The 25,854-nt window shown below is 42.0% G+C and overlaps 1 protein-coding gene across 1 annotated transcript in view; it reads left to right on the top strand.

Moving 5' to 3' along the window:
- The first annotated feature begins 3,779 nt into the window (after positions 1 to 3,779).
- The window catches only part of RAB8B (RAB8B, member RAS oncogene family), a 42,688-nt gene continuing 20,613 nt past the window's right edge, over positions 3,780 to 25,854 (top strand). Inside the window, exon 1 of the mRNA XM_081887829.1 lies at positions 3,780 to 3,967. Within this exon, the coding sequence (XP_081743955.1) occupies positions 3,844 to 3,967 (124 nt within the window). The 5' untranslated portion in view covers positions 3,780 to 3,843. The remainder of the gene's footprint in view (positions 3,968 to 25,854) is intronic.

The raw sequence follows: 25,854 nt of genomic DNA, 5'->3' as shown, positions 1-25,854 counted from the left end.
TGCTTTCAAACCAGGGGCGCCGACTTATAAAAAATATTGGGGGGGGGCGGGGGCCCATACCGACTTATAAAAAATATTGGGGGGGCCCAAGACCTCCAAGCCGCTGCTGCTGGGGGAACGAAAGGGGCGAGCCCCGGGCTGCCCCGACCTTAAGTGAACCTGTGAGGGCCCGCCCGCGAGATTGTTGATGGGTCGAGAGCCCGCAACCCCACCCCCTCTCTAGATCGGGAGTGGCTTTGTTTTAACTCATTACTGAATGTATTTTAAAAGGTAACTATCGTCAAACAAGGAAAATAAAAAATACCAACATAATTTTGTGATTTTACAAAGCATAATATAACTAATAATTTTCTTAAATTATGGGGGGGCAGAGCCCCCCCAAACGAATTTTTGAGGGGGCTCGGGCCCCCTCAGGCCCCATGGAGTCGGCGCCTATGTTTCAAACTGAAACACTCCTATTTCTCTCTTTTGAGAAGAAGAACATCTGTGGCACCTCCATATGTTGCCGAACTCTAACTCCTATAAGCCCCAGCCAGTATGACTAGTGGTCAGTGATGATGGGCCACAGACCTTCCATCCCTGGCCTAAATCCCTCCTTCCATAAAGGGGCTTGCTTGTTTCTTTGTCTCTGGGGCCTATAGGTGCTCTGTTATCACAGACCCTCCAAGTGCCCCTATTTTCCAGGGGCAGTTCCAGATTTACAGAAGCCTTCCCCATTTCTGATTTGATCCCAGAATGCCCCGCTTTTCCTTGTTGTTGTTGTTTAGTCGTTTGGTCGTGTCCGACTCTTCGTGACCCCATGGACCAGAGCACGCTAGGCACACCTGTCTTCCATTGTCTCCTGCAGTTTGGTCAAACTCGTGCTGGTAGCTTCGAGAACACTGTCCAGCCATCTCGTCTTCTGTCGTCCCCTTCTTCTTGTGCCCTCCATCTTTCCCAACATCAGGGTCTTTTCCAGGGAGTCTTCTCTTCTCATGAGGTGGCCAAAGTATTGGAGCCTCAGCTTCACGATCTGTCCTTCCAGTGAGCACTCAGGGCTGATTTTCCTAAGAATGGAGAGGTTTGCTCTTCTTGCAGTCCATGGGACTCTCAAGAGTCTCCTCCAGCACCATAATTCAAAAGCACCAATTCTTCGGCGATCAGCCTTCTTTATGGTCCAGCTCTCACTTCCATACATCACTACTGGGAAAACCATACCTTTAACTATACAGACCTTTGTTGGCAAGGTGATGTCTCTGCTTTTTAAGATGCTGTCTAGGTTTGTCATTGCTTTTCTCCCAAGAAGCAGGGCTTTTCCTTAGGACGTCCCTATTTTCATTGGAGAAATTTTGGAGGGTATGGAGTTATGCAACCCCCGAGCCAAGGGGATAAATAGCTATAAGACATCTGAAGGAAGCCCTGTATAGGGAATTTTTGTAATGCTTTATTATGTTTTTATATACAGTATGTTGGAAGCCACTCAGAGTGCCTGGGGCAACGCAGTCATGTGGGTGGTATAAATACAGTAATAAAGTTGTTGTTATGGAATAAAACGTAAAGGTAAAAGACTCCTGACAGTTAAGTCCAGTCGTGAACAACTTTGGGGTTGCGACGCTCATCTCGTTTTACTGGCTGAGGGAGCCGACGTTTGTCTGCAGTTTTTCCAGGTCATGTGGCCAGCATGACTAAGTCACTTCTGGCGAAACCAGAGCAGCACATGGAAACACCGTTTACCTTCCCGCCAGAGCGGTACCTATTTATCTACTTGCTCTTTAACGTGCATTTGAACTGCTAGGTTGGCAGGAGCAGGGACCGAGCAACGGGAGCTCAGTAATCAGAGAAATCTTGGAGCATATGTGTAGGTGCTGTGGTGCTGTAAAGCCAACCAAACTTTGAAAATGCTATGATTCTGTGGGAAATGCACAGACATCGTCCCCACAGAGCTTTGGTGCTGACATTCTTGGAACATTGCATTCCTTGAAAAATCAACAATGCCACTGAAGAAAGCATAAAAAGACAACAGAGAGAAATATGAAGGTGTGGGGCAAAAGTTTAGGTCTTTTATCAACAGAAGGGACATGGATGAGAAACCACCAGAAACTCATGGACTTTGTAGAGAGACATGTTTCAAAGTCATTTTCTGGTTTTATGGCTAATTTAAATTGATTATATCTTTTCTATATTTTTTGTAACTTCATTGCACAAAAACCACAGAAACCATGGTGTGAATCAGTTTATAAAAGTGTTGAAATAAGTATTTGTTTATTATTATTATTATTATTATTATTATTATTATTATTATTATTATGCCCTGCTCTTCTGGCTGGGTCACTGCAGCCACTCTAGGCAGCTTCCAACACATTTAAAACAAAATAAAACATCAAAAACCTCTGGATACAGGACTGCCTTCAGATCTTTTCTAAAAGTTGGGTTTTTGTATTTTAATTGTGTACTGTCTCTTAGAAAATCTAAAAACAAATGAATTATAATGAATTATATTTGAATAGGTTTTACTCTGCTAAACCACTGAAATTAATGTCAGTGATTAAGTTATATTAGTGTCTGTGGGACTACTCTAAGTAAAAGTTAGTTGAATTCAACACTACGTTTATTTGTATACCACAACATCAGCACCAGATTTAGGGTAGTGTAGACCAGGGGTAGGCAACCTAAAGTCTGTGGGCCGGATGCGGCCCAATCACCTTCTAAATCCGGCCCCCAGATGGTCCAGGAATCAGTGTGTTTTAACAGAAGTAGAATGTGTACTTTTATTTAAAATGCATCTCTGGGTTATTTGTGCGGCATAGGAATTTGTTAACCCCCCCCCCAAAAAAATAGTCCGACCCACCACATGGTTTGAGGGACGGTGGACAGGCCCACGGCTGAAAAAGGTTGCTGACCCCTGGGTGGACAGTTCCCTTGCACAGGGTGTTGAGCTGAGGGGTCGAAAAATTATAATAGTAATATGTAGTAATAATTTTTAAATCTGTATTTAAATGGGTCATTATATCAGGCTGAAGGAGAGGGAAAGGGTCTCCATCTGCACAACTCTTGGCAGAAAGTCAAGACCAACAACTCTTGGCTCCTTCTCTTGGGCAAATGTTTTCTTTTCTAAGTGGCACTTCTAAGAATCATGTAAGTAAGAAACAGTGACTGAGTTTGCTTTTTCTCCTCCCTTCCAATCAATTTTTATTCTATCATGTCTTTTCAATCCTAAGTCCGAAGGCAGGGACTCCTTTTCTTTTTGTACCACTCTGAGAGCCACTTTGGGGGCTTGCTTTTTAATTATTATGTTTTTAAAAAAACATTTAAAATAAATGAATACATTTGCACTCGAAGTGTCACACAGGAAACAAATCTAACCACAACAGTGCAGTGACAATGCAGATCAAAATTACTTGAATTATATACTTTTATTGATAATGATATGTTTTTATTAATTATTATTCCCCCCTCCAAAATATAACTGGACAACAACTATCCAGCAATTAGCAATTTGTTGACATTTCTGACTTTGGACGATATTACTAAATAATATGTACATTATAGTATGGCTTCGGTAGTACCAATTCCCAGCACTGCCCGCCGTCCCTCCCGGCCAGGCCTCCTCCCTCCCGCCTTGGAGGCTGGGATTTCGACAGGGACTTTCGCGATCGCTTCCTACAAGAAAAACTGGAGAAGTCCCGCATAAAAAACTACGACTCCCAGAGGCCATTGCGCGGGCGGCGAAGGCTGGAGGGAGCGAGAAGGCGGGGCTTCCGTCGTCGCGCGCGCCGCTCGCCTGGCTGCCCCGCCCCTTCCTGTTCCCCTCCCTCCTGCTAGTTCCCCCTCCCCTCCGGCTCCCGGCCGCCAGTCGGAGCGAAGATGGCGAAGACCTACGACTATCTCTTCAAGCTGCTCCTCATCGGCGACTCCGGCGTGGGCAAGACCTGCCTGCTCTTCCGCTTCAGCGAGGACGCCTTCAACACCACCTTCATCTCCACCATCGGTGAGGCGGCCTCGGCCTCCCTCTGAGGGGCGCTTCCTCAGGCAGGCGCCTCGGGCGGGGGGCGGCTTCCTCGCCTCACGGAGCGCAGGCCCGGCCCCCTGGCGCCTCTTCAGGGCGGCCGGCTGGGTCTTGGGGGGGGCGGCGGGGGCCACGGGCGTCGCTGCGAGCGAGGAGCGAGCCGGTTTCCGTTTCCATTTCCCTTCCTCTCTCGCGCCCCGCCTTGTCCCTCAGACCGTTTTCTGAGGGTGGAATTGTGGGGGTTTCTTCGCGCGACGTCCTTCCCCCCATTCCGCCTCCTTCCCGGTCCCCGTTATGTCGCGGTTGATCCGGCGTTGATCCGGCGCGGGGGGCGTGAGAGGAGCGGGCCCTGCGCGAGTCTCCGGCCCGTGACGCGGGGGGCTCCTCTTCCTCTCCGCTCTTCTGCCGCCCACCCCCCTTCGCCGCTTTGTTGTGGGGATTTGTGCTGGAGGGCGGAGAGCGCCTTTTAGGCGGGGATGCTCTCGCCGCCGTAGCGCTGGGACGGGACCCTTTTCTCAGATGGCCGCCCCGGAACTGGAGATCTGTAGGTGCCCCTTCCCGCACCGAAGACGCGCCCACGGACGCCCACCTCCCTGCCCCGGAGAGAAACAGGCTCGTTAGCCCGTTAGGCTAACCCGCTTTCGGCTGCCTTGGAAAGCGCTTTTTCCAGCGACCCCGCCACCCTTTTGACACTCTTGGAGTGCATCTCTTAACCCGTTTGACACGCCTAGAAATGTCGCCATCATCAAATGTCATCTTGGCCCCTGTTGGGCGGGGCGGAGGGTTGGAATAGGCACTGGTTTGGGGACATAGGGAGGGATTTGTCACACTGTTAAGACGCAAGGTTGGAAGGATCCTCCTGCAAGCTGTTCTGCGAGTGCTCCTAACCTAGAGCAGATTTTGGGGAGGAGAGGGGAGGTGGATACGTGCTGTTGCACTAGTGGGAACCCTTGCACCGACTTCCACTAGCATGATTTATAAAGTGCCAAAAACTGCTTAGTCCCAGTGGCGTAGCGTGGGTTGTCAGCACCCGGGGCAAGGCAAGTAATTTGCACCCCCTAACCTGTGGATTTTAGCAGGGGGCAGAGAGCTGCGAGTGCAAGCGCGCCCCCCCATGTTGCGCCCGGTGCGGCCGGCCCCCCCTGCACCCCCCACGCTACGCCACTGCTTAGTCCTGTAAAGAAATGCTCTCTGTCTACGGTTGTAACATGATGTGAAGGAAAGGGAAGGAGAAACTGACCTAGGTGAACAGCAGTCAAAATTGGCCACAGGAACTTGTCTAGCTGTGCAGGAGCTCTGATACAGTGGGCGACTGGAATCATTTTTACTCTGATAGCCAAAATGGGGAAGATAGTGATGGATTTGAACTTTGCCACTAGTTGATACCTTTGTTACACATATCATGCGTGAGTGGTTGCTAGTTACTCTGTTAAACTACAGTGGTACCTCAGGTTACATATGCTTCAGGTTACAGACTCAGTTAACCCAGAAATAGTACCTTGGGTTAAGAACTTTGCTTCAGGATGAGAACAGAAATTGTGCAGCGGCAGCAGGAGGCTAAAGTGGTGCTTCAGGTTAAGAATAGTTTCATGTTAAGAACGGACCTTCAGAACGAATTAAGTACGTAACCAGAGGTACCACTGTATCCTTTATGTGCTGTCTCGCAGGATGCCCATATTGCTAGGTGTTTTATATGCTCAATTTGTTCTGTCTGCTCCCTCCTCCTGCAACACTTGAAACACTTGTGCATTGATGCAGGTAGCAAGCATAGTGCTCTCCAGATATTGTAGGCAATGCTAGTTGGGGCTGATGGGAGTTGAAGTCCAACAATATCTGGAGGACATCACATTGACTACGTCTCATAGAAACTTGTAACATCTAGGTGGCTGTTCTGTGTCTGATTTAGAATACATTATATGGCCAAGTTTTGAGTCTTGTTTCCTTTTTTAAAAAAAAAACCTGTAGCTCACTGGCTAAATATTGTGATCACTACCTGCTTAATACTATGCTGTTAGGCTATAACCAAAAAAGGGAGTTGACTGAGCCTTTGACAGACCCTCTTGAATGGCTACTATGACAGATTGGCAGGTTAAACATTTTGCAGGCCTGCCTTATTCTGATAGTTCAGAGTGGGTAACATGAAAACTTCCTGTCTCCCACATAAGGTGTGAGGAATCAAAGAGGAAAAAAATATTTTTAAAGCCAGGGGCAGGCATAGTTCCTGTCTGGCCTGACCATAAGCATAGGGCTAGGTACTAAGAACAAAAGAGAAGTAGAGTTCTGCTAGATCAAAGCAAAGGTTCATATTGTCCGTCATCTACTTCCCAAGGGAAACTCACAAGCAGGACGTGAAGACAACATAGTATTATGAGAGAGGGAGAGAAAAAGCAAAACTCTTCATACTTTGTATAATCTGATATACCTCTATGATTTCTCTTACTTGCCTTTTTTATTCTTATAAACAACAAAGTTCCAAATGTTGTAACCTGTCCTTATGGGGAAATAGTCCCAGCCCCCTAATAATTTTGTTTGCCTTTTTCCAGCTCTACAATGTATTTTTTTATTCACAGTCATACCTCGTGTTGCGTTAGGTTCATGTTGCGTCTTTTCGGCTTGCGAACACGGCAAACCTGGAAGTGTATACTTCCTGGTTTCACCGCACACGCAGAAGTGTTCTGCGCGCTTCGTGCATGAGCAGAAGAGCTCTATTGCGCTCCATGCTTGCACAGAAGCGTCTCTCTAGTGGACTTTTCAGGGTGCAAACGGCACGCCAGAATGGATCGTGTCCGCAACTAGAGGTACCACTGTACTGCAACCAGGACTGTATACAATATTCCAAATAGGGGTGCATCATAATATTTGTATAAAGACTTTACAATATTGACAGTATTATATTCAATTTCTTTTGTAGTGATTCCTAGCATGGAATTTGCCCTTTTTGCAGCTGCTGCACATGACAGTGTAGTGCAAACAAGCAATTGTGCAGGTTCCTGAAGCAAAGACTGTGGTCCCAATACTTCTTCTGCTTCTGCCCCGCTACCTGGGACTAAGCCATGGTTCATCTTAACATTACATCTGAATCTGGGCTTGTGGATTGTCTCACCCAGAGAAACCGCAAGCGGTAAGCTGAGAACAAATCTTCATTACGCTTGTGGTTTGTCTGGACTGAGACAAACCATGATTCAGGGTTTGTATATAACACTAAGCCAAACCATGGAATAGCCTTGGGTATCATGATGGCAGCAGGAGCATGCGAGGAGTGCAATGACCTCAGTCTTATGCTCATTCACATTAAGTCACAGTTTAGCTTACTGCTGCATGCATGTAAAATTTAGATTTTGATTCCCCTCCCCCCCCCCCCCCAGTATACATCACTTTTGACTTATTTACCTTGAGTTACAATTGGCATTTTATTTCCCGTTTTCCCAAAATTGGAGAGTTCCTTTTGGAGCCCTTTACACAATGACACTGTAGGTCATTTATGAATTTTAGAATAGTATTGATCCTGCCAAATATCCTTTGGTGACTCTACACCTTGCATCCCTCCATTGTGAGAGTTGCACATTTATTATTGCTCATTGGTTCCTGTTATTAAAAGTTATTGATCCATATGGGGATTGCTTCCATTCACAATCTTCTTTTCACTCTGAAATTTTAATGAGACAAGACTTACCTTTGCTGAAGCCATATTGATGAAAGACTTGTTCTTATGCTTCGTAAATTTTATATTTAACAATTTACCTAGAACTGATGTTAAGCTAATCAGCTTGGATCCTTTTAAAAACAAAACTGATTTTACACTGGTCACTTTCCAGAATGGGTCTATCCAAGTGAATAATTTTTTTTCTTACTTGGAATGACGTCCTCCTTCTGAGATGTATATTCTCCATGATGGCAGAGCAGTTATTGCCCTGGGAGTGGAACACATTCTCAAAGGCCTTGTCACAAATTTGAGTCTCTTTCAAGTTCTCCAGGGCATCCCCATGGCCACGAAATTAGACTGTAACTGTGCCCAGCTGTTTGAGGCACAGGACATAGTGGTGCTTGTAATCTATTGTTTGAAAAGTAAGAATAGAGTAACACTTTTTCATTAAGGTATTATTACAGTGGTACCTCGGGTTACAAACGTTTAAGTTACAGACTCCGCTAACCCAGAAATAGTACCTCGGGTTAAGAACTTTGCTTCAGGGTGAGAACAGAAATCGTTCTCCTGCGGTGTGGCGGCAGCAGGAGGCCCCCTTAGTTAAAGTGGTGTTTCAGGTTAAGAACAGTTTCAGGTTAAGAACGGACCTCCGGAACGAATTAAGTTCTTAACCTGAGGTACCACTGTATTTCTTTTGTTGGTTATACAATATTAAAAACGCTGGTGTGTACCCCGCTTTAAAGCAGATACATCAGAGCATTTAAACAAAGAAAACTGCTGTAATGCCAGAGCATTTTCATGACCAGAGGTAATAGATTACCATAAGTGATAAGGGAGTAGGAACAGTCTTAATGAACCTCCGAACAACCTGCAGGACTTGGTTGCAACTTGCACTATTTTCATTTCACTGTTTGAGTATCTGCTAAGAAGTCAACAGGGCGGCCTTCAGATGTCTCATTCAGCGCAAGGCATTTTACAGGTGTTTTTTGAAATACTTTTTAAAAGCAACATTACAAACACTTATGCCAAACAGTAGACAATTAAATCATAAGCAGGCAAGACTCAAGACCACATTATTGGGACCAGGAATGCCCAAGGTTGTGCTCTCTAGATGTCGCTGGTCCTGGACTGCAATTCTCAACAGCCCCAGCCAGCATGGCTGTAGTTCCAGTAATATCTGGTGGCTCAACATTGGCTACTCTGAGACAGCCCAGCCATGGTCGTTTATAGGAAGCTGCCTTATACCAAGCAGACCATTGAGCTCATGCAGCAGCTTTCCAGATTTTCGGATGAGAGCCCGTTTCAGCTCTACCTGGAGATGCCAGGAATTGAATTTCATATCTTTTGTATACAGAGTATGTGCTCTACCTCTAAGCTATGGCACTTTTGGAGTTTGCTCCCACAATATGTCACAATGGCGATCAACTTGCATGGCTTAAAAATAGGATTACAGTACAGTGGTGCCTCGCAAGACGAAATTAATCCGTTCTGTGAGGCTCTTTGTTTAGCGGTTTTTTTGTCTTGCGAAGCAAGCCCATTGACAGCTTAGCGGATTAGCGCTATTAGCGGGTTAGCGGCTTTTAGCGATCAGCTGTTAAGAAGCTTATCAGCGGATCAGCTGATAAGCGGCTTAGCTGCTTAGGAAAAGGCGGGGAAAGGGGGGAAAAACCCGCAGGAACTCGCAAGACATTTTCGTCTTGCGAAGCGCCTCCAAAACGGAAAACCCTTTCGTCTAGCGGGTTTTCCGTCTTGCGAGGCGTTCGTCTTGTGGGGCACCACTGTATACAGATTCATGGAGGATAATGCTACCAATGACTACTAGCTACTGTTGAAGGAAGTATATCTCTGAATCTCAGTTGCTGGCAATCACAAGGAAAAGAGTGCTTTAGTGCTCCATTTCTGCTTGCGGGCTTCTCATAATGGGCATCTGGATGACCATTGTGAGAGCAGGGTGTTGGAATAGATGGGCCACTGGCCTGTTCTAACTGCTGTGTTCTACAGATGAAAGGTTTTTACTTTCAATGGGCTCACTCCTAGGGTTGAAATTCCCAAAAGATTCTGCTACCACATAAGAGACATGACATTCACTCATTGAGTGAATAATGGCACCCTAAACAAGCCTTCCTTAGCTGAGTTCCCTGTGGGGAAACAGTTGATTCGAGGAAGGGTGTTCTTTTGTTTCTCAGGGAACTGTCATAGTAACTGTTTGCTAACTAAAGTTTTTGAATGCTGAGTGTACTAAAATGGTCAGGAAATGGAAGAAACCACAAGAAAACCTGCTCAAGCACTAACCAGCTGCAAGAAACCAAGCATAAGCTGGAGTTTTCTTGTGTTCTGAGGCTCTGTGGCTTTCTGGCCCTGCTGGTTTGTTTTGTCAGGATAGGAAGATACATTGGCATTTGAAGCTCTAACACTTTGAGATTGTTCTTGTACGCTGATTGTTCTTGAGTTTTAATTACTATGCTTAAGTAAATTGAGTTCCTGCATGGTGAAACCTTTATTATGTACTGTTCTGTCTTTCTGCTCATGTCACATGTGCTTGTATTTTCATGTCTATCAATTTGATAGTAATGCAGAAATGTGCATTTGATTTTAAATAGTTTATTTAGCTGGTTTTCTCAGATAAGATAGAATTCTCACATGCATAGACAGGAAAGAAACTACAAGGCATTTTGAGTGTTGTATATGAAAATTCCTCTGAGGCTATAATCTTAGAGCATTACTATGCCACCTAAATATTTTAAATGTCTTCAAAAATAGTTGAGACATTTATTAATTGAAGGTCAGTGGTTCCCTGGATAAATTTGCCATCATGTCTAGATTTTAAGTTTTCTATGCACTAAAGGCAGCACTGTCAATGTGGCATGAGGCTGCCTTTAGAAATGTTCCAGATGCCTGGGCAGCTAAGAAGGACTTCACTTAAGATTTTGTTCTTTTTCTTAATTTACCTGAATGCCAGACTATGCCCAAACTCTACTGGTATGCTGTTTAGAAAATTTTGTTGGGAGCCTAAAAGACAGTGTACATTTGCAAGTAAGTCACCTGACTGCTCAGTAGTTGATGAATTACAACTGAATGTATGAATTGACATATTATACTTATTTGGTGGAAACCATTGATCAACTTTCAAGAGATTTTCTGCAATTATATAGTGACTTAAGCAAGCTGCCTCTGTACATGATCTGTCAAGTTTCACTTCCTCTTTAGCCAGATCGCCCACCACATCTTCCTACAATCTTTCACTACAAGCCACTAGACTTTGTTTAATTATCCTCCCCTTCAAAGGTCAGGTTGTTAACTGGTCGTCCATACATGTCGCAAGAAGGCATCTAGCTGAGCTCTTGGGCATAAATCCCCTTTCCATCGATCTAGAATCCACTGTCCACATTTACAGCAAGCCACACATGCAGAGGATATTGCTCACCTTCAAATCTAAAAAGTTTCCAACTTATATGATGTCCCTACGAAGCTCCCTGACTAATTTTGGAATTTTTATTACAAGAGTTTTTATCAACACTAAGATTTGCCCTCTTATACCCTACCTTCCAGCTAAAAGGAAAGCAATTAAAAATGAGGGCACCCCACCTACTACGAGCTCTACCTCTCCACCCTCAGACTTAATTAGTTGGACAGAGACCCCCATGCCCCTCCTATCAAAGGCTACTCATCTAGAGAATTCGATGGAGCAGGAGTTACTTGTTTCCTTCTCCCATCTCCCAAAAGCCGAACAAACAGAGATAACGGACAGACTAGATGAGTTATTACTCTATCTTCGCAACCCTGAAGACCTAGCGCCCATAAAAGAGGCAAACACTCCACCTAACTTGGAGCGAAAAATGGAATATGAATCTCCTCAGGTCACGTCAGAACACCCCCCCCTACTCTGCCCAACTGAAATCCACGCCGAAATCGCTGTGGCGCCCCTAACCACATTACCGGAGCCTTCACCACCCAATGGCTGCATCTTCCACGACTCCGGGAAAGTCCTAGATGCTATTGAAGAGACAAAATGACTCTCACCTCTATTACTATCCTGGAACGTTGCTGGGTGGCAATCGAAAACAATGGACAAAGACGTTCTAAGCTACGTATCACAGTTTAAGATCATCCTGCTCCAAGAAACCTGGATGCAAAATCCTTTCGATCTACACAATTATTTTGCTTTCCACGCCTGTCCCTCAATTGGCCCCAAAGGCGGAAGACCGGCGGGTGGTCTGAGCACCTTCGTATCGATAGATCTAGGAACCTCCCCCACCCAATTGAAAATCGATAAAAAATGGATTTTGGCTGTGAAAATATTCTCTACCCACTTTAAGATCATATGCATCAATGTTTATATTCCCCCACTCATGAAACAAACTGATCTTAAAAACATCTGGAACGAACTGGAAGACTGCATTCTCCTTGTCTCAAATAAGTTTCCCTCTGCCTCCCTAATCATTGGTGGGGACTTTAATGCAAGGCTAGGTCATTCAGACGAACAACTAATCAACGAAAGTGGAATGGGTCCCCTAAATGCTAATGACGAACACTGGCCCCTATTCAGGCGTCATTCACTTGACCCAGTTACCAATTTCGCTGGTACATGTCTCTTTCTAATGGCACTTAGATTAAACCTTGTTATTTTAAACGGCCTCTCCTCGGGAGACTGTCCTGGCCAATTTACTTATTGGTCAGGCTTAAGGCATTCTGTTATTGACTACATCCTTGTCTCCCAAGAACTCTTTGATGAATATATTGAATTCACTGTAGATATAAGAACCGAAAGTGACCATCTCCCTCTAAATCTTAAAAGGACTGAATTTTGGGAACCCTCTAGATGTGGGCTCACCCCACAGACCTCTGATCCTAATGTTCTACAACAAATAGGCAGATCCAGAATCAAATGGTCCCCTTATGTTAATAACAATTTCAGCATTTGGACACAATCAATGGAAGGTCAACTCCTCTGGGCTGATCTGACCTCCAACGATACTGAAGAGCCCTCCCCAATTGGCCATTATAACACATTAATCCGAAAACTCCAACCGCTATTGTCAAGACTCGGGAGATCTAGCCACAATGCGTCCCCTACCAACAAAAAATGGTTTGACCGCGAATGCATCCAGGCAAAACTTATACTCAGGGAATGCTTTAAGGTCTTCCAGCAAAATCCTAACCCTATCACTAAATTAGAGTTACAACTTAAAAAAAAGAACTACAAAGAGTTACTAAAAACCAAAAAAAGAACCGCAGACTCTCTCACCTGGCAGGCCCTCATAAAAGCGTCAATAGAAAAAGACAATACCAACTTCTGGAAAATTATTTCCAGCCAAACCAAAGCTCCTAACGAGGGCACAATAATCCCTGCAAACTCATGGGAAGAGCACTATAAAGTGCTGTTTAGAGAACATCGACCTTCTGCGCTGCTTAACATCCCCTTAGACAATGATACATCATGGCCCCCAACATCTGAAACTGAAATCACTTCGTTAATTCTACAAATGAAATCTGGCAAAGCCCCAGGAAGTGATTTCATTGTTGCTGAACTTCTGAAAGCGCAAATAAACTGGTGGGCCCCGGTTCTTGCAAATCTATTTTCATATATAGATAAGACAACTGAAATCCCTAAAGATTGGGGACTGGCTATAATTGTGCCTATATTTAAAAAGGGTAACCCCTCTGACCCATCTAATTATAGACCAATTAGTCTTCTGAATGTGATCTGCAAACTTTATACAAAACATCTATGCCTAAAATTATGTGAATGGTTAGATCATAATGATTTACTAGAAATTGAACAAGCAGGGTTTACATCTGGACGTTCCACTATTGATCACTGCTTAGTGTTAGATTATTTTGTCTATAAGTATGTGAAACACTGGAAAAAGTCACTGTATGCAGCCTTTGTGGACCTAAAGGCAGCATTTGATTCTGTATCCAGGGGTAGGCTCTGGGCCAAATTGGCCAATATGGGTATTAACAGAAGGTTATTACTTCTGATGATTAAGCTTCATGAGAACAACACCCTCCAGATAAGACTTGCACAGGACGGCAGACTCTCTAGAGAAATCCCAGTCCAAAGAGGAGTTAGACAAGGATGCCTATTAGCCCCATTTTTATTTAACATCTATGTTAACTCCCTGGTCACATGCTGCCGTGAAATCGAAACCCACCCCCCCGTGTTCTCTAACGGCAGAAAAGTACCAGTTTTAATGTATGCGGATGACGCTGTTCTTCTCTCTCAAACCAAAGTGGGTCTGAAACGTGCCTTAGGAAAGTTTAGTGACCAATGTAACACTGAACTGTTAACAATTAACTTTGCCAAAACCAAAATTGTACATTTTAACCGCTCCTTCAGGAAAGATAATTGGAGCGTAAAGGGAAACGCCATTGAACAGACTAAGACCTTCCAATACTTAGGCATTACTTTCTCTTACAATGCCAAATTGTCAACACACCTGACCACATCAGCTATATCAGCAGGAAGAAGTGCAAATGCCATCCTTAGATTATTCAGAAGGAAAGGAGCTGGCTTTCTACCGATGGCCCTAAAAGTTTTTCAGGCAAAATCTTTAGCCCAACTCCTATATGGCACTCAAATTAGCCCCTCTGTCAACCTTAAGACCCTTGAAACAGTACAATCAAAATTCTTAAGATCACTATTTGCCACCCCAAAGTGTACACCTAATGCAGTCTTAAGGCAAGAGGCAGGACTACCCAGAGTGGAATTAAAAGTCTGGGAGCAAGCAATATCCCTCTGGCTGAAAATCCATTACAATCCTAAGGGACTGTTACCTTGCTTCCTGGCCGCAGTTCCCTATCCTCCTTGGCTTATGCAAATAACTAACAAGATCAAACAAATTGGCCTAAACCCTGAAAATCTCTTTCTTGGAACTCAGAACAAGGCAAAGGCAATTATCACTCAGAGACTTTACGATGTCGAATTACAACAAGAAGACGCCCTACTCCCGGAGACATATAGATGCTTAAAAGCTTGGCCTAACTTTGCAGCTGCCCCTTATTTAACTAACATCACTAACGAAGCTTATAGATGGGCTTTCTCCAGAGCCCGCTTTGAGACAATGCCCTCAGCAGTGCTGTACGGCAAATTCACGCGGGTACCGATGCATGCACGTCTCTGCCCCTGTATGTCTGATAGGGTAGAATCTGTTACACACATCCTTCTGTCCTGCAGATTTTATAGTGAAGAGCGAGCTCGACTTATCTTGCCGCTTTTGTCAAAATTCGTACCCCTACGGCATTATTTGGAATCCTCCCCCAAAATTCTAAGAAAATACCTTCTGGAAGATTCCTCGGGCTCAATATCATATGAGGTGGCCAAATTTTGCGCTTTAGCAATCAGGAAGCGTAGATTTCTGCTGTTGAATGGCACATAGCGAAGTTCCCTTGTGTAATCTTTTTTCTTCTTCTTCTTGATGTTCTTGTGGATCTCCTTTTTGTTTGACCTTGTGATGTTTGGTGTCGCTGGCTTTTGCCGCAACAAAACTTGGTAAACTTGGTAAACCTGGACTTCTGAAGCCCACCCCATATTGCTGTGTTAACCGATCTTTTAATTTTTCTTATAAATTTTTACTCACCCATTATCTATGCCTAATTAAGTATTCTATGTATATGTTTGGTTCTTGCTCTTATTTATTTAATAATTATTCACTTAGATTCATACTGTTATGCTACTTATTTAGATGTTTTGCTTATGCTGGTCTATGACCGTAATAAAGAACTTGACTTCCTCTTTAGAGGAGAACTGCGTAATGGCAATAATTTCCACTCAAGGAAGCTGTAAAATCCTGACTGCAGAGTACTTGACTCAGTTATGTTTCCGATAAACATAGCCATTTGCAGAGATACAAAAGGATATTATTGCTACAGATTAATAAAGTGTAAGGGAAATAGGCAGGGTTGTAAGAGCATGAGACGCTAGCTTTGAGCTTCAAAATTCAAGGGCGTCCTCTTCGTAGTTCCTCTGCACCCAGAGGTTCAGGGTGGTGGCAGTCCAGGAGAGGGCATTCTCTGTGGCAGCCTTTAAGCTTTAAAATTTCCTCCCCACAAAGGATTCCTTATACTTCTTATAGAAGTATATTTTTATTTTTGTAAGTGCTTTCAAACTGTTTTCAATGTGGTATCTGAATGTTGTAACCTGCCCTGGGACCTTAGGGTGAAGAAACAAATAATACTGTTGCTGCATGATATATAGAACATAAGAGGATACCTTCTGAATCAGAGCACATGCCCAAATAGCCCATCGTTCTGTTTTCAAAGTGGTCTTTGAGAAGTGCATAAGCAGAACATGGGTCCAATATCTTGTGATCCCCCGCAGTCACCACTGTTCAGAGACATACTTTCCATCTGCTAATATATCAGGGTACAGAGACACACATGTTTGACTGTGGTATCATAGTTCTTATCTGTGTTAGGCTTGAATTAATCTATTGCTATGTGATGTTTGTCAGATTATATGTGTTGGGTTTTATAATACCCAGTGAGAGAGTTGTTCTCTCCAGAGATTGTTGGATTTCTTCTGCTGGCAATAGTAACATAGCAAATTTGTGGGTTAGCTTTCTTAAACACTGGGAGGAGTTCAAATTCAATGCAGAAACTTGCTGACTATGAAACAAACTTTGGAATATTTACATTCTTATCCAAGATGATATCAGTATCTGGCAGTGTGTCCACAAAGGCTGTTTGTATGTCAAATGACTGGAACAGATTAATATTTTTTTACAGAGTTTTTTTTTGCCTCTGGGTTTCATTCTGTCTGTCTCTAGTTTGTTTGATTAAGATAAACCTTTACATTGGAGCATCAGCTTCTAATAAACAACAACAAAACCCCCTCGTATTTTGGAAGACAATATAAAATGAAGGAGAGCTGTAGTAATAGAGAGACTTTGCTTTAGAAATTCCAGTTTAGTATGATAGTGTCATACTTAATTTAAACTTATAACAACTCTTTGGTAGTGTATTGTATCATCGTATCTAGCTTTTTCCTCTCAGAATTGTATGAAAAAAATCTGTCAACTGCTGATTCTGAACTTTCAGTTTGAGTTTGAAGGACTTCATAAATTAGAAAACTCATGAATTAAATCAAGCTTCTCAACTATTTTTCTTGATTGTTGCTGTGGTTGTGTATTCAAATATGCATCCATTTTTCTCTGTGTGCAGAAGATGGAGGCATTTGAGATGCTTGGTGGCTTTATGACCATGTCACAGAGACAAGATATTTGGCAGACTCCCAGACTGTGCTCTTGAATCAAATTCCTGAAGATGTTGTGCAACATTTAGGAATACATTTCCAACATAGCCCTTAGAATGTTGCTTGCTTAGTAATTGAAACAAATCCTATAGAAATCCTCATTAGTATCATTTGAATGTTTGCTCAGTAATATTATTTTAATACATTGTCTTTAAAATTAATTATTTCTGAGAGAAAATGTTTTGAGTTTTTATCCATTTCACACCAAGCTTCCAAGCATTCTGTGCCAGGCCTGGGGTGATGGAAGTGGGAGGAGGGGCAGGCTAGGCCACTTGGTTTGCGATGGTCTATCTTGGCTTTCTGTTGTAGAGTATTGTATTCACCTTAAATAGCTTACCATTCCACAGCCATGTTAAAATGCTAGTTTAAAACGGCTTCCATGTTATGCTTATAGATGCAGTGCCTCTGTGCTATTGAAATGTGAACACTGCAACTCCTCCCTTTTATGTATGTTGACAGGTCTTTTGGTGAAATGGCTTGGGTTGAATGGGAGAAGCATCTGCACCTTTTGTCTTTCCACATGACAGATGTCTGAAGGCATCATCCCAATTCACAATTGGCAGATGGAGCTTTCTTATATGCTGCTGTCTCATTTGACTGACATGGAGACAAGTGTCTTGCTTAAATATCAATTAACCCTTAATGACTTTAGGAATGAGTGCAACTTCTGACTGAATAGCATATGCTCTGAGAAACTTACTGTGAGCCGGATGAAAAACAGCTACCATACCTTGATGCCTTTATGTTCTTCAAAATAATTTTTTTGCACATTGTTGTTTGATGGCTGGATGTGGATTGAATGTGTGTTTCTGAAGCTCCTTGCTGAGTTTTCAAAGCAAAGCACCCTACCCTAACTTTAGATCAACCTCTGATTGTGGGCAGACTTCTGTTTCTTGGAGACTAGCAGATAGCATTCTCCAGTTCACCATTATCTATGGAATTCTGTAGTTAAATAACTTTCCTAACATTAAGATTCCTTAGCATATGCAGTGTTTGCAACAAAATGTATATTAAGTCTTGAAACACAGAACTATCCAACCTCCCAGTTACTTGCTTCTCACCAATTTCTTTCAACCCTTAAAAAGGGACATAAGTTAGGAACTGTACCTGGGAATGATTTTGCTTTGCATTACTTTGTGTGTGGCTTCTATGCGGACAAGGAATGCTTTGCCTCTAGCTGAAGGTAGCCTCTGAATATAAGGTTTGCCTCCAGTGATTTACCATTGTATAACTGCAATATACACTTGTCTATATTGAACTGAACTTTAATGTCTGGCTTCCTGAGAGATGCTAGCAGGTTTGCAGTTTGATAAACTGTGAACATAATTTCCGACCTAAAGGGTATCTTTTAAAGCCATGTGTTGCTATTTGTTTGGGGCACATTCATGTTAACTGAGTTGACATTTGTTTGCATTCTCACTTGTGGTGTGATTTGGTTTATAAGGGGCACTTTAGAACATTCTAGTTGGGGAAGGAAAACAAGTGAGCTGGCTGCATTCTTCTCAAATCTGCTAAAGAAAAGGGAGAAAGATTTTCTTCTCTGCTTCCCTTTCTCCTTTTGTCTGAATAGATTAACATTAAAGGTGGGGTGGTGCATAAATATTGCCTTATTACAGCTGCTTGTTGGCTTGGATTTGCTGTGCTGTGGAGATCTTTAAAAAGAAAAGTACTTTATATTTGTGAGTGCCATGCAAGGAACAACATGCTACTGGGACAATTCTGAGAATGACATATTTTGAGAGGCAAAACATTAAGGTAGCAGTATTTTGTTTGCTTTCAGAACTAAAATTTAAAAACAGAGAAATTGGTATGGAGAGCAAAATGAACTATTGGAGAAAATCTGCCACTTAACTAGTAAGACAATCATTTTGTAAGTCTTTAACCAACAGGTGACTAGACGATTTCAGTAGCCTTCCTAAGGCAGGGAATACCCTGATTTGCTATTTAGGTTTTAGGTTTTCTTCGGTATCTACCTCGTAATATTCAAGTGACTTTATCCACTGTGGCGTTAGGTCCAGTTGTAGCCGACTCTGGGGTTGTGGCGCTCATCTTGCTTTATTGGCCGAGGGAGCCGGCATACAGCTTCCGGGTCATGTGGCCAGCATGACTAAGCCACTTCTGGCGAAGAGCATGGAAACGCCGTTTACCTTCCCACCGGAGCGGTACCTATTTATCTACTTGAACTTTGATGTGCTTTCGAACGGCTAGGTGGGCAGGAGCAGGGACCGAGCAACGGGAGATGATAATAATAATAATAATACTTACTTACTTACTTATCAAACCTTTATTAGGCATTATGCGAATAAAACCATAAAAGAGAAAATAACATATAAAGGCCTTGAAATATATATAAAAGGGCAGCAGTTGGCTACATACATATATATATATATATACATATAGAGTCAATGGTTTTCTTTGTTAACCTGCTCCTTGGAGGACTGCTACCAAAAACTCGGCTACCCCCGCCGTTACCCTTTGGTCAACGTCGGATAGGTAGAGTCCCACACATTCACCTTGCTGGGGTTCCAGACCACCCGAGAGAGGGGACAGCGCGCGTTGACGGAGCGTACTGTACAATGGGCAATGAAAGAGAATAATAATAAATTTTTATTTATATCCCGCCCTCCCCAGCCAAAGCCGGGCTCAGGGCGGCTAACAACAATAAAACAGTACAACAATAAAGCAGAATTTTGCTTCAGGATGAGAACAGAAATTGTGCGGCGGTGGCAGGAGGCCCCATTAGCTAAAGTGGTACCTCAGGTTAAGAACAGTTTCAGGTTAAGAACAGACCTCCAGAACTAATTAAGTTCTTAATCCGAGGTACCACTGTAATTTGAATGCAGGGAACGACTGATTTATGCACTTCCAATTGACTTGCGCACTATGGTGACCCAGAGGTGGCTGGAAAGGGGGGGGGCAGAGACGGAATGGGCTTATGTTCACTCTGCCAACACATGGGGGTAATCTTCAAAATTAGCCAAGCACATTTTGCACCTATCAGCTACTTGCAACCAAGTGAAAGGTGCCTGGGTGCCAGGAAGGGCGTCTGACATCTCCACCATCTGGAGGTGCATGCCTGGGGATCATTGGATCTTGACTTTTTTTTTTTGCACACTAATATCAGATCCTGTAGAATTCTGTCAGTTATATTTTATCTGTACAATTGGACTGAATTTCAGGAACCAAAATGCTTTTTCTGTGCAGCCTGAGCAGGAGCAGTAAACATTATAGTTAATTGTTGTAGCTTTTCATTTGCCCCACCCAATTGCCCTGCTCACAGTTGTGAAGAATATTCTTATGATATCAGTGGTCTATGTCACCATTAAGAAAAGGAGGTCGGAATAAGTCAATATATGTGTGGACTATCCCTGGATAAAGTGACTTTTCTTTTTAAAGTTCTCAAAGTTCTTAACCTAGCTCAAGGCTAGGTGTTTAACAGATAAATCAATCACAGTCAGTCCTTCACAGTCAGTCCTTCATTTGAAAAATAAGACTTTAGAGCTGTATTGCCCTAAAATGGCAACTAGACATTCCATTTTGGCAACTGCAACCTTGGTTTAAGGAGCCTTTTGGCACCTAGCTTATATATCTGGCATGGGGGTGTGCACAAATTGGTTGTTGCTTGTATAAGCACATTGACCCTACATTTAATGAGCATTGCAGAACTATGACGCTCCCCCTCTGCTCTCCTCTTCCTGCATGGTCTAGATGAGAGATAAAAAGTCTCTGGTTCTAACTTCACATCATGGTTAATAATCTTGGTTTCTTTGAATGAAACATAGTTTAACACTAACCACAGTTTCCAAATAAAGAATGCTCCTCTCAGTGCACAAACCCATGGCTTTCTCATGCAATACTAAATTTTGTGTGAATCAAACCAAACTCTAAACTGAATCAGTGCCCTCTACTAGATGCAGTGAATTTAAAGATGGTTTCCTATGTAAATTAAGAACCAATTTGATCATTGCCCATACATAAATATTTACAGCCTACTTACTCAACATAGGTATTTCATTTCTACCTCATATGTTGCTCTGGTCTGCGCAGTAACTATCAGCCCTTGCTTTGACCTATCAGTCATGGGAATTTCATTTTTGTTTGCTTCTTTCTTTTTGTGATGGCACGGCTGGGCCAAGGCAGAGGGAAAAGCAGACAGGAGCAATATTGGAAAGAGGGAAATGTGGAATTGTCTAGTGTGCAGGGTGTTTTTTTCCACACCCAGTGATACCTTCTGGTTGTAAGATCCTATATACTGTAATAATATTTTAATGAAATTATTTATATAGATATGTTTTAAAATCTATTAAGCAATGTTATGTTCTAAAATTAGTAAAAAAATAAACTTGTCTTTAAAAATTATACAAACTATCTCCTTTACCCCTTCTATAACTAATGCCCTATTTAGTTGTAAATTAGCATTGCCTAGTGGTTGGATTTGCACAATTTAAAATAAAATGTGAAGTATATCAATAGGAAACTTGATTCAAATTTGCCTTTTTTTCTTGCCGATTTAAATTATGAAATGTGATTGTTTCAAATCCCCTTGACTGGATTTTGCTGCAAGCAAGGTGGATTTCAGAGTTGTTTTTGGAGCTCAGCTGTTAAAAATGGAAGAATGGGATTGTCTGCAGTGTGCTGCTCTGTTGTTGATTTGAATGGGATTTTAGTGCTGCTTGGAAGAGGACAGATGAGCCAGGCTCTCTGTTTAATCTGTGGACTGGAGAGGTGGTCTTCCTCCTGATAATATTTTAATCTTATCTGTTTAGTCACTGCTCATAGGTTTACTAAAGGGGGTGAGGAGCTACCTCTGCTGGATTTAAAGGAGGAGAGCCTCCAAGACCAGTGACAGCCAGCACATGTCCGTCTGAAAATGAGCACTTCTTGAAAGTGAAAATTCATTCTCTGCTGGAATGGAATTCTGTTCAATTCCCTGTTAGCCCTATGAACTTCATATGGTTGCATTCCATACTGCTTATGCAATGGACTTCTCACAGTGAAATCCTTATACATCTTAATGAGAAGTTATTTGCATGCCTGAATTTCCCTGAACAATGATCTAACTGTTGGAAGCTTGCTGTTTGACTTAGGATAGTGGCTTGTAACAATTGCATGATTGATAGCTTGAAGAGACTATTTCTGTAAGTAGTCAGGTTAGCAATTTATTTCTTAAAGGGACACTGATACTAACAATAACACTTGAATTGGTTTAATTTGGCCTTGCTATCATAGCAATTCCACTTATGGCCACACTTTTGTGTATATTAGCATAGCTAGTGATTGCTTCTGCCACTGGTACATACACCGTTGGTACGAAATGCACACAATAAATGATATTGGATTGCTCCCCTGCATATTTTGGTATGCCTTGAAATGGGAGTATGAATTGGATATATCCAGTCATTTTCCTTATATCTCAAAACATTACAGAACAAAGCCTTGCCAATTTGAGTCACCTTGAATGTAGAAGGACCTTTTCAGGGTGGGGGGAGGGCCACTTCTGACCCTGAACCTAAAGATCCATTGAAGCTTTGGCCATCTTGAGCTGTGAGGAAATGCTTCCTCCATTGCAGTAAATGATTGAGCATTTTATTCATGTTAATGCCCTGCCGGAGCATGTGAGACGTGCTCTTGAGGTTTTGTTCTAATTTTGTCATTGGGACATTTTCGACAAAATGACATCTGTAAAGGACTACATGAAACTCTCAAATTAGTTATTTTAGTGCTTTATTCTGGAGGGTCCTATCACAGGCGAAACCTACCTGCAGAATCTTGAAGCACCTGCCAGCATTGCTATACTTGCTTTGACCTGGTTAGTGAGTCCTAAAGTGCACAAGAATAGAAAATGTGCACAAACTCTTTCTCCTTATCCACAGCAAGCTTAATTATGGAGCCTATCATACTTCACCTTTAATCCTTTTTGAATTCAGACCTTTATAATGTCTACTCATGATGGTACAAGTTCAGTTGTATGGATCTTCTGGAACTAGTAAACAAGCTAATTGAGGCTATGGACATTGACACATTTGGAGCAGTTGGTGGTGGTGGCAGATGTTCTGCATGGAGCTTGTGACCTCAGGGTCATCATGTGTATGCTGTTCTCCCTTCCACTCTCCAGGACCAGGTGCAGGATTGTGGGCATGCTCCTAATACCAGGTAACTCTTATGGGGGGTCTCCTGTTGCTGTGTATGAGCCCCAAGTTACTGTTGGAACTACTCTTAAAATTTATGCTGGTCTTTGTATTGAAAGCTGTTAATAGGCTGGCAACAAATGTTAAAGTAATACTCTCCTTGAATAGTAAAGGAATTTACACCATCCTCCTTCAAACTATCCAGTTTTTGTCTTTTGGAAGGGTTCTTGCCTATTAGTGCCATACAGTAAGTTTTTTTGTGTATCAAAGAAAATAAACCTGTATTTAACCCAGTATCCTTGCCTATTATTTGGCAATATAATAGGGCCAGCAGGTCATGATGTGTATGCTGAATTTGCTTCCCTCACTAAAAAAGGCCACAGTCATTGGATCACATGCTAGTTATCTTTTGGTGCTTCTATCCTGTCTGCTTTGGGTGAAATTGTTTGCATATCCATGAAAATGCCAATGGATATGTTTTGGGAAAAGAAAGCCAAAGGTTAAAGTTCAGGGTAAGTTGCCTTTGTGACTTTGCACAGCATGACACTAGTATGTTGCAATTGTACTCCACCCTCACAAATAGTATGAATGTGCCTCCCATAAGCATTGTGTTCCTCATATCTTTAGTTTTTTGCACAAGTAAGGATGTGCATAAGCAAGACTTAATATTTCTTTCAACTTTAAAGAAGGGAGGCTGAGCAATCTCATACTTTAGGAGTTTAGAGGCTAGTGTAAACATATTTTTAAATATGGAAGTGTAATAGAGGAAATAAAAAGGGAAATTCCAGGCACTAGACTTGATCCTTGGAGTCCAGTTTTGGTGCATCATCACTTTCACAAAAGACTCATATGCACATGTAACAACTTGCAGGTATGTCTCTACATGTCAAATTTTAATCCCTGAACTGTAAAGTCAACATGATCCCCTCAGGGTTTTTCTTTCTTTTCATTTTCAAAAAAATTCCCTGCCCACCCCTTCTTTGGAGGTTTTTAAGCAGAGGTTGGATGGCCATCTGTTTTAGCTGAGATTCCTGCATTACAGGAGGTTGGGCTAGATGATCGTTAAAAACACGGAAAAGAAGGCAAAGGAGAATCTGGGGGGAAAACATTAGGAATCAAAGAAGAGAATAAAGTAAAAAATCTAGGAGTTTGGCTTACATCTAACAATTTAAGTCTTATTCAAGATAACTATGAAAAAATGGACAGAAATAAAGGATATGGAAAAATGGAACTGCATGAATTTATCTATGATGGGCAGAATATCAGCAATTAAGATGAACATATTTCCAAAAATATTTTTTTTTTATTTCAATCATTTCCGATGATCGCTAACACTAATTGTTTTAAACAATGGGAAAAGGACTTAACAAATTTTATATGGCAAGGCAAAAAAGCCAAGAATTAAGTATAAAATACTAATAGATGACAGGAATAGTGCGGGTTTCTCGCTTCCGTATTTGAGATTTTACTATGAGGGTGCATGCTTAGTGTGGATAAAAGAGTGAGCGGAATTAAAGGATGTAGGAACTCTGGACTTGGAAGGATTTGACCTAAGGTTTGGATGGCATAGCTATTTGTATTATGATAAGATCAAAGTACATAAGGGTTTTTTAAACCAGGTGACCAGGAGGAGTGTGTATAATGTTTGGGCAAAACACAGAGAATTGTTACAAAGGAAGATCCCACGTTGGATATCTCCAATGGACACGGTTGTGGTAAAAAAGAATTGAACATGGAGGAAAACTGGGGAACATAAAAAGACCTTCTTGAATTTACAGATAAATTTGTAAGACTTTAAAAAGAAGTGATAGGACTTGTCACAGATTGGTTCCAGTATTTCCAAATAAATGAGATTTTTAAAAGAGACAAAGAAAAAGCATTTGTAGAAAGTGGATCGGAATTTGAGAAAATAATATTGGGGGGGGGGAATATTGAAAGTATACAGAACTCTACTTGAATGGGAAATTAAAGATGAATCAGTGAAAGAGGCAATGATACACTGGGCGTGAGATTTCAGATATAACATTGAACTTTCGGCATGGTTAAAATTATGGAATGGCACGATAAAATTTTCGGCTGCCTATGCAATTCAAGAGAACATCTTCAAAATGGTATGTAGATGGTATCTTGACACCAAATAAACTTGCCAAAATGTACAAGAGAGGATCCAATGCATGTTGGAACCATTTAGAAAAAGAAGGTTCTCTATATCATATGTGGTGGCAATGTAAGTATGCAAAAAAATTCTGGGAAATGAGGAACTCAAAAAGATGTTTAAATTTACCTTCCCTAAAAAACCAGAAGCCTTCTTGCTGGCAATAATAGGGGAAGGTATACCTAAGAAAACAAAGAACTTAATTTTTATATGCAGCTGTGGCCGCAAGGAGAACTTAATGCAAAAAAAATGGAAAGAAATTATTGATCCGACAAAGGATCAGTGGTTGCAGAAGTTAATAGAGTTTGTTGAGTTAGCAAGCTTGACGGCCAAAATAAGAAATTATGATGAAAAGAAAACAAGAAGCAAGTGAGAGCTTTTTGAAGAATACTTAAAGAGTGGTATCAAGGTTAACTGGCAAGTAGGATAAACCTATGAGAATTAGTAGACAAGACAAAGGGAAAGAAAAAGGAAATAATGAAGTGGGGGCGGGGAGAGAGAAAAGGTAAGGAGTTGTCTCTAAGAAAACTAAGAATTTGAAAATAGGATATCAATGGAAGATAAGCCAGGAAGCCTATGTAAGACTAAGGCAAGACTTGTATGGATGTAATGTGTAAAATGGAAAATGAATGCACACACACACCCTTAGTAGGCCAGTGCAATATATCAGTATATTGTTTAAAACCGCTA

This window comes from Podarcis melisellensis, assembly GCF_964234715.1.
Source record: "Podarcis melisellensis genome assembly, chromosome: 14".
In the NCBI taxonomy this organism is placed as follows: domain Eukaryota; kingdom Metazoa; phylum Chordata; class Lepidosauria; order Squamata; family Lacertidae; genus Podarcis; species Podarcis melisellensis.
This window is presented reverse-complemented; position numbering and strand designations above follow the sequence as displayed.